We start from the raw sequence: 9,779 nt of genomic DNA, 5'->3' as shown, positions 1-9,779 counted from the left end.
TCTACGAAGCACTTTTCTAAAAACAAGATTTTGCTACAAATGTCTGGACATCATGCTTTTTGTGTATTTCGTGTCATATAAGATATAAAAAGGGATATACCAAAATTGACAGTGTATGATTTTCGAATTATAAGTTATTGGTAATGATTCAAGTACACACTTTCTTATTTTTTCATACAGCAACATTTTATTCTCATTAATCAATTTTTGTATGTGATATAGAACATTTCTGACATTCCCGGAGTACTTTTTACAGTTGATAATTTAATCGGTAGAGCACTCACATACAATTTTTATAACCGTGCATTACATGATTAGAAAAGCCACATAGGTTTTTGTACTAATTCACTCCATCGTTTCTAATCTGTAATTTGTCGTTTATCACATGGTACTGTAATCGGTACAAAAATTACAAATCCTTACAAATTAATTATATAAATCTATAAAAAAAGTAACACAGCAATTGGCTTGAAGCAAATTCAAAATATAAAAGTAAAATATGTATTTGTAACAAAAACGTACGTAAATAAATTGTGTAGTACACTTTTGCATATAAACGTAGATATATGCGTACTGTTCTAAAATTCATTTTACAAATGTATTTATAAAAAATACCCATATTTAGTTAATTCCGAAATTATATTCCAGAAACCCAACACAATTTTTTCTCTAGCCGATGCCCTGTAACTGAATTGAAAAGCCTATTAATCAAAGAAAAGATATCAATTCATGCATTACGGTACAATAGATTTAAAGAGATCAAATGTCTTCTATTATTCGCAACAAGTAATGATTTTTAATTAAAAGATTTTGTAGTGTAAAAAGAAAATGGTTTATATGGGTTTAAAGAAAGTTTTAGTAAAGTCTCAAAGAATGACATGAGCTCAAAGCAGTAATTTATGATTGAAGTCAATGGTTGAACTTATAATGAGCTTTCCTACTTCTAACGATAATAGTACAATGTAAAAATAATAGCTATTATTGTAAACTTATTATTTTAGTAGCTTAATCACTAATTGATACGTAAAAAACTTTCTTTGCCTCTTCACTCTAATACGATCTTCGGATATGGCATCGTACATCTCACGTTACATAGTTTCCTGAAATCTAAGCATTTTCCCCCATCTTTTTACGATAGACATTAAGTGATCAGTAACAAATATATAGCACATTTATATATCATACAGCCTCAATTATATGCAGGTATGAAAATCTGTTCCTTTTTATAAACTCAACGAACTAACAAAGCTAACATTCGAAATAATTTGTTTATACTCTAAAATATATTCGCGCGAAATATCAATACTTCCTTTGCGTTTATTCTGCCTTTGCTTACATTGATCTCTCCCAGCATCCACTGAAAGACAATTACGGATAATAGGTACTTTATACGTATTAGATTCTTAGCTTATTCTATTTCCTCGAGATCGCTACGAAGTCAGATTTGAGTAGAGAAACGGGGACGTGGCAAATCTCCAAATACTGTATCACCGTGAACGCTTTTTGCCAGAGCTTTGATCGAAGCTCGAATATTATGTGGATCATGTGGATCTATTGACAGCTGAAATAAAATTTCATATTTTTCAATAAAAAACATTATCTTACAGGATGTATGTACATATATGCGCGCATATCCAACGAATTAATAACATGTAAAAATACTAATGATTTGATTACAACTAAAATCAGTTTTCTTTTGTTAAATAATACCTGATCATCATCCTGATCTTGGACATTTCTGCGAACGAACGAGGGAAAAGATGGGACGCTGACTGGTAATGATTTAGCTAGTGTAGGATGCCCGCCTCGCTGTCCTCTTGGCATGTGTATACCTTCATCTTGACCTGAATCTAAATATAATAGCATTATCTAAGCATTTTGCGTTTGAATTAAATTAGAATTTGTATACTAACCATCTGTATCGGATCCTTCGTCTGAAGATTGAGCTTGATTGGTATTAAGACCGTCCTCCATTCCTTCCAATGGAAATAAAGCTTCTGTGTCAAAACTTGTCGGCTCTTTAGTATATATGTATAATCGATCTTTATTGTCTATGCTACCGTTCTAAAAAATATTCGACGATTATATCGCATAATCGAGATGTTTATAAATAAGTTATAAAATAATTTATGGTGAAAACGTACAACTAGAGGATTGGGCGAAAGTTTAGCACCAGTTTTGGGTATAACGATAGGATCTGTGAAGATCTTTGTTTCATTCGATATTACTTGCGACATATTAATTGTATTCTCTGTAGAGGTAGTTAAATTAGTTGTAAAGCTATCCGGTGTTGTAGGAGGAGTCTCTATGTTACTGGTTAATCTAGTCGTCTCCTCTCCTTTACAGATTAACCTGAAATGTAATAAATATAGAAATATGTATAAGATCGAGGAACATAAATCTGATCGTAAATAGTATAAAGTACTATATAATACCTTCTCAATATTATATGCTCATTGTGTGCTCTTTCACGAAACTGTTCTAATAATTGATATTGTTCCGCTGTCAAAGCGCGGATTTTATTTTCTATTTCTGCGGACTTCCTTTGAACAGCTTCCTCGAGCTGCTGTTGGAGGCCACCCAAAGCTACTTGTATATTGTTGGGCAACTGCGACACTAAATAGATGAAGTGAAACATAAGAAACATTCTTTTAATCAATAACAGATGATAATATATTCTTCCTTAATACCGTTTTAGATTCTTACAGGACTCATGATATATTAATTGAAAAATGTATATAATTTAACAATTGCCAACTTACCAGAAAACTTCGTAGGTTGAAGATAATCGAGTTCATCCAAACTATTGTGGGCAATTATTATTCTAAATACTGGGCTATAATCTGAACTGGACTTCAATTTATCTATTTCTTCCGATGAAGTCTGGAATTAAATCAGGTAAAATCAATTGTACTTCTATCAAACTAATTCGAATTCGTCTATATCCTTTCTAATTATGAGATAATGTTGTACTCACAACAATGTCTGTATTTATAAGAACTAAAGCAGCACCATAATCTCTATGTACAGCGTGTGTATACATAGAACAATTGTAACAGCGGTGAATAACCCATGATCCCACATTTCTTATCTCTACTAGACCAGGTTGTTCTTTAGTGATACCTTCGAGCTCTGTTACTGTTGCAAGGCTCTGTTAACAATTCACAAACATGTATAATAACAAATATTTCTTTATACAACAAATTTATGTGCTAAATACAGAATGAATTTCATAATCAACAAATATTTGAGTGTACATCGCGATATACGTTAATTTTCATTTATTAGCTAAACTATCGTGATTTTTAATTCTGTAGAACTTGTGTCACACGTTAAAATAATTTAAAATCACTTCATTACCAATGGTTTTTAAGATGTTATGAAGAAAATATAAGTTACCTGGCTGAAGAAAACATCGTTCTGTTCGTCGAGCAACTCAATATCGTCTATGTTGACCTTCTGCAGTTCAGTGCCCCTTGATTTTATGGACACGTTTAAACATTTGCATACGACATGCATCTTACACGATCAGAGAAACGTTTACTAGAAGAAACTTTACGAATCTGTAGACCGACGACGCCGGGACTCGCACACACGTGAATGATTCACTGGATATTTTTTTGTGTTCCCGACGGTCACTTCCAACTCTTCGAAAATGGAATTCTTGTAAACAAATCGAAACAATAAAAAATAGAAAACAATGATTTGATTGCTCGACGTTGGGATTGTTACAACACGAATTTCGCGCTATTATTAAATTTCGAATCGACTATATGTATTTTGTTTCAAAAACTTTTTACTTTCGAAACGAAAAATCGAGTACGTTATCTGAACATTTGGTTGTGTCGAATTTTATTATCTGATTCAAATTGATTTGCTACACTGTGACAAATTATTCACACACTCAAACTCGCGGCTGTTGATTTATTTGCTTGCTCGAAAACTTCGTTTTCACTGTGTAAAGAGGTAATTTGAGATCGTCGATATGCAGTTCTTCTCATGTAAACCGAGGAGCTATTCCCATTAGGTTCAAACTGTAATTAGCGGCATTTCGCGCGACGAAACGCACGTATTTCGAAGTATTTTTGAAAATCCTCACAGTCTTTACTACTAAAAATAAACACTGATTTATAGGTGCGTGCAGATGCGTACGTGATCGTCCCAGACAAAAACATACTCGCTAGTCAACTGACCGATTTTAACCATATGATAGGGTCTTAACATGTAATCCGTGTATGTACGTGAACGTAAAGTCAGTCACAGAAATATTGAATGCATATTATTTATTTAGTTATTTAACCGTTTTACCCGGTCTGGACAACCCCTAGCAACCGGGAAGGCTCGCAGACTGTGTCTGTATCAATTTATAATTTCCCTTGAAATACCCAGAGGCTTTTAATTTACTAAATAATAAAAAAGTATAAATTCTTTAATTTTTGGTCAACTGGAATAAATTGAAAGATTATATACTCAAATCTGCAGAAAACATGTTTTAAATTTGTATTAGGGATCTGAAGAAAAAAAGGTATAAATCATGAACTTCACTTTTTTTTATGATTCTGCTCAAAGAAAAATTATTTGTTCCAACATTAAATTTATCTCGTTTTAAAAGATATGTTAATACTTTTGTGACGGACTGTGTATACAGACACAGGCACATATTTGCTTAAAATTGTTTATATTGATTAAAATTTTCGTTTCGTTGGCACATAATTACTATTTCGTTTTATAATCATGACTGATGACAATGAAGTAGATAGTTTATTAAGATAAGAATGCTGCAAAATGTTGATAAGATGTGATTTGACTGGAGCTACATACATGCATACATTTAAGCCTAAAGAGGTTTCTGGCTCTATTTTCAAAAATCCAACACTTGCGTTTAGTAGTGATGGGCACTATCGACTAATTTAAAGTATCGACTACTTAGGGAATAATCGCAACGTACTATCGACTAATTAGTCGATAGTTTTTAGTCGAATGAAATATCGCTCTCGCGGTTATGCCTCTATACTATGATCATAGTCTATGGCGTTCTACCGTCTATAAGTATTATACGAATACAATTTTAAACAATTTTTGCGGTCTGAAATATTAATATTGAATAAATAAAAAAATTATTTACCGCTTATAGTTTTAAAATCCCAATTATGAATAATTTTTTGACAAGTATATACATATATTAGTATTAATATTTCATCAGTATTAATATTTCAGACCGCAAAAATTGGGTAAAATTGTATTCGTAATATACCAATTATTGAAAATTTTAATTCAAGTTATAAGTAATATAAGTTTCTTTAAATCAGTTAAGTATTGTCAGTATTAACAGATATTTACAATTATGAAAATATTTAGTTATGGAAATATAATATATATGAACTTATATAAACTTCGTAAAAGCACGATGATTTATTGTTTTATTTTCCTTAACAATACTAATCCATTTCTGTTTCCCATAATCTTTAGATTTCTAAATGTTTAAATAAGTTCCGTGCAGTTTGAAATATTTTAACTCATGAGAATTAAACAAAATCCATCTTTTCTTAATAAATACATTATCCGATACTGCCGAATATGTTTGATAATAGAATTCCTAATAAAAGCCATTGAAAACACACGGCATATATAGAGTATAGGTATCTCTTCCTTCTTCAGTCTACTTCCACGATAGTATTGATATATATTTCAATCGTTTGGATTTTTGACCATCGAAACATCGAGCGATATGTACATAATACTATTTCAATCGTTTGGACTTTGGACTATCGAAATGTCGATGATTATCGAGCAATATACTATATTAGTCGTCTGAACTTGGACCATCGAGCTACCGATAATTCAGTCATCTGAAGTTGGTTCGATGTAGTCGATAGTATCAGAGATTTAGCCGACTAAAAGTATCGTTGGCTACTATCGACTAAATCGATAGTTTTTAGTCGATGGTGCCCATCACTAGCGTTTAGATATTAAAAGGATAATAATCCAATCAAAATTTTATAAGGGCATGTTGTACAATTTTATATTTAGAAAAGACAGCACCTTGTACATACATTATTTTAGAAATACATATATTACTCTTTGTTATTTTTCTTATAATACTGTCAATGTATAACATCTGGTATAAATTAAAAATAGAATTATATACATATGTGACTGTAAAATATTTGATCTGTATACAACAAAAAAGGGCATTTGTTAAAATGTTATTTACAAACTCAAGTAAGCGGTAGAAATAAAATATGGAATGTTCATTTAATAATAACTTTGGTTTTAAAATCTTGTGTTGAGGTATTTTTCTTTCAATTTGAAATACTCATCGAATCGCATAGCAGCATACCTATAAGATATATATTTACATTAATGTAACTTCATGAAACTACCATATGAAGTAATTATGCAAAAATATAGAAGGAAATATTTGAAAGGCTCAGGGCAATGAATCCTCAGCTCGATTTCGAAGTGATTGTAAAAGAACAAATTTGTTAGTTAGTTCGGGGCACCCAACGATCATATCGTGAACCGTTTGTAACTGTTTGTTGTCTGGCACGAAATTAAATTCTCCCGAAAATGTACTGTCGAATCGTTAGGAGCAACAAACGATCGACTGACCTGTTGTCATATTGACGTGTATTTGAACTGATTTACTGACCAAAAACATTTGAACATCATGAACAATATATTTTATTTAACATAATTTTGTGACTAGAAAATATTTTTTGCTTTGCACAACGTCGAATTTATCATTATCATGTTTGACATTATCATTATCATCTTTACAGTCATAATTCAGTTTGCGATATAAATCTGTATTCCTAGCTGTATTGGCGAATATCGAATAATGCATACATTCCGGATCACCTTGAAGGTAACTGTTACCCCGAATGTTTACGGTTGCTCCGACTATTTGTTGCTCCGAACTATTCAAAAAACTAAGTAGACAGTCACGTCAAAATCGAGTTGGCCGTACGTTACCCTGAACTCTTCATTTATACTTTGCATATGCTTGATATGTACTTACTCTAAAAAGTCGAAGTCGATTGTTGAATGTTCGCTTTGTATGAGTCCCCAACAGGCCCAAAAAAAGTGCGATAAAAGAACAAATTTATTTACTTGTGAGAACAGTAAATTAATCTCAGTTTCAGGTACACAGTTAATATCATTATATTCCTGCAGGTATATATTTATCCATGCTTTCTGTAATTGTTCACCAGGATACAAAGAATAGTCAGGATTGTCAATACCTAAAATGAAATTGCATATTTTATAACAATATAATATTATATTTATAACAAAATTGAATTCATTCAGCAGTATTTCAATTACCAGCAAATTCTGCAAAATGATTAGCTATGTCGAAAGCTTGATAATTGTACGCAGTGTATTCGAAATCGATAAAAGTAACTGAATTTTCCTTCTGATTATAAAGCACATTTCCTAAAAGCAAATCGTTATGAGCAAAAACTACTTCATTATTTATATCTATAAGTTCCTTCTTTAGTAGCTGATAATTTTGTTTCAACACGGTAAACGGTCTTATGAGTTTCTCAAACCTGGAAACGCCATTTATTACAATTAATATGATTAAAAAAATTAGAAACTCTATGTTATACCTTACCTTGCTTGCTTAGCATCGTCTGAAAATTCTTTTGGCATAATATCCATAAACTGTTCTATTTTATTCCAAATGCAGGCTTCTTTAAGTATTTCAGCATCGTCAGGCTTGAGCTTATGCATTTGAGCCATTCTTTTTGCGATTAGTGGATATATATAAGGATCTCTGACTGTCTCTGTAGTAAGCGTATTACCTTCGATAAATTGATAAGCTAAGCCATTATTGAACGTAGCGTAAATGGAATGTGTAAATCCTGCTTTGTTTAATATCTGTTCAAAAGACAGAATTATAAGATCTTGATAATAAATGATAAATTGTTATATAGTGTTTTCATTCTTAATATTGTATTTACTCGGATGTTTCGAGTTTCATCTTGTCGATTGATGAGCAGATCTGTCTTGTGCCCGTAAACTCTAATCAAGACCATATCACTGTAATGTCCAACATACCATACTCCGATTAGCTTATTTGTTATTCCATCTGTAAATATCTGTAAGTAACGTTATTTTCTGTTTACATTATTACATCTAATCAATAAGGACTTCTTCAATCATGCAATATTAATGATTCCAAGTAGTGAACGTTGAGAACAGTTGTACGTGATGAGAAATGTAATTGTAATTATTCAGATATTAGAAACATGTTACTATCGAAGAACTTGTCTTCTATTTTAAACACCAAAATCGAGAAAAACAAACTTCTTATCAACAGATAAAGTAAAATACTTGATAAAAAGAAAAACCACCTTTCATTCTATTTGTTATACTGTCGTAACATTTTAATAATTTCAATCGTGAAAATTAAGAAGCGCATACTTGTTGATAACAGCCATTAATACTTACAAAATATACTTATACATACAATTTTCAAGTATTTCATTTAAAAATCTATAGAAAACATATGTTTCAAGTTATAATAAATTCAGAAATTGAATACATAATATCAAATCTTTCTAATATACATGCAAACAGATGATTGGTTATTTTATAAAATGTTTCCTCACTTTGAAGTTTAATTTGTCCAGAGACCATGTCGGTCTAATTTTCTTAATTATTTCTTTGGCACCAGCAACTATTTCATTTTCATCAACTGTTATATCAAGATGAGGCTCCTTACATAATTGGTCCATGATCAAACGTTATCTGTAACAAATAATATATTTTCTAGAATTTACCAAATATGTAAAACACATTCTAAATTACAATTAACTACCGATGATACCTATTAATTATTATCAAAACATTGACACGTGTTATTTCAGACTAAATTACTCTAAATTCTTCTACCGTAACTGGAATGCCGATTACTGATATGTACTTCTACATACTACTTATATAGTGATAATATCTCACATATCTGACTATGGCAAGGTAACTCAAGGACCTTGAATTTCATAGTCATCTTATTATGTTTCAGGAAATCATCCACTATTCAGTTACATCATATTGCTTCATACTTTATAAATCTATACACTTAAAATTGAAGAACACCGTTCCTAATTAACGATGAGATTACTTTCAACTACACTAAGTAGTAATTGAATTATTTCGAGGCTTTCTTTATGCATCACCATAAATTTTAATTGTTAAACAAATTTCGATGATTTCCAAGTTATCTTATTAGTTTATGTGAACAATATCTTGTTTATTAAGAATTGTTAGTCTGAAATAAAAACTTAATGAAATGCCTATTATTTACTTTACACAATTACAGCTTCACATGCATTGTGGAGTTTATGAATGAAAATTATATATACAAATATTGACACATACACGCACGATCGTGCATACACGTATTGTGTAGATTGATATACATATACACAACTATACAAATTCACACTCAACTATACAAGTATATATATATATACAGTCAATGGAATTAGGGAATAAGAACATGCGGGAAATATATTTATTTGTCACAAAAATATTGGAACGTCTTTTAAAACACTCTTCAATATTAGAACGATTTTTTTGAAAACCTGGAAGGGTTACTAGACAGCATATAGAAAACAATTTTTGAACAACTGGTGTTAATAAAAATCGTGCAGAAACAGAGGAAGTTTATGATTTTTAATTTTTTTTTTATCCAAACCTGTAATAAAAATTTGAAATAAACCCAGTCAGCCAAATCTGCAAACGGCAGGATTTCGGTAGGCCTACTGCAT

General features: G+C 31.0%; 2 protein-coding genes across 9 annotated transcripts; both read right to left on the bottom strand.

The window, feature by feature from the left end:
- Positions 1-165: 165 nt before the first annotated feature.
- On the bottom strand, positions 166-4,202 carry PRAS40 (Proline-rich Akt substrate 40 kDa). Of its 3 annotated transcripts, XR_003388825.1 has the most exons (9): positions 3,400-4,201; positions 2,978-3,151; positions 2,763-2,883; positions 2,436-2,616; positions 2,145-2,352; positions 1,914-2,064; positions 1,711-1,850; positions 1,337-1,561; positions 166-687 (listed from the first exon to the last, which is right to left on the bottom strand). XR_003388825.1 is itself a non-coding variant. In XM_018020121.2 (8 exons), exons 1-8 carry the CDS (start codon positions 3,517-3,519, stop codon positions 1,439-1,441), a joined length of 1,212 nt encoding a protein of 403 aa, XP_017875610.1. In that variant the 5' UTR covers positions 3,520-4,202; the 3' UTR covers positions 166-1,438. The 3 variants fall into 3 exon arrangements, 2 of the variants coding, with proteins under 2 accessions (XP_017875610.1, XP_017875609.1); XM_018020121.2 differs by having other exon boundaries at positions 166-1,561; positions 1,711-1,844; positions 3,400-4,202; XM_018020120.2 differs by having other exon boundaries at positions 166-1,561.
- Positions 4,203-6,057: 1,855 nt separating this feature from the next.
- Positions 6,058-9,726, bottom strand: eas (ethanolamine kinase 1). 6 transcript variants are annotated; one of them, XM_026811387.1, is made up of 7 exons: positions 9,707-9,726; positions 8,619-8,757; positions 7,968-8,105; positions 7,619-7,884; positions 7,327-7,553; positions 7,022-7,244; positions 6,058-6,340 (listed from the first exon to the last, which is right to left on the bottom strand). In XM_026811387.1, the coding sequence occupies exons 2-7, from the start codon at positions 8,742-8,744 to the stop codon at positions 6,274-6,276; spliced, it is 1,047 nt and encodes a 348-aa protein (XP_026667188.1). In that variant the 5' UTR covers positions 8,745-8,757; positions 9,707-9,726; the 3' UTR covers positions 6,058-6,273. The 6 variants fall into 6 exon arrangements, with proteins under 6 accessions (XP_026667188.1, XP_017875617.1, XP_017875618.1 ...); XM_018020128.2 differs by lacking the exon at positions 9,707-9,726 and adding an exon at positions 9,388-9,460; XM_018020129.2 differs by lacking the exon at positions 9,707-9,726 and adding an exon at positions 9,314-9,376.
- Positions 9,727-9,779: the final 53 nt, after the last annotated feature.

Source organism: Ceratina calcarata, unplaced genomic scaffold, assembly GCF_001652005.2.
Source record: "Ceratina calcarata isolate Rehan_Ccalc_2016 unplaced genomic scaffold, ASM165200v1 scaffold216.2, whole genome shotgun sequence".
In the NCBI taxonomy this organism is placed as follows: Eukaryota; Metazoa; Arthropoda; class Insecta; order Hymenoptera; family Apidae; genus Ceratina; species Ceratina calcarata.
This window is presented reverse-complemented; position numbering and strand designations above follow the sequence as displayed.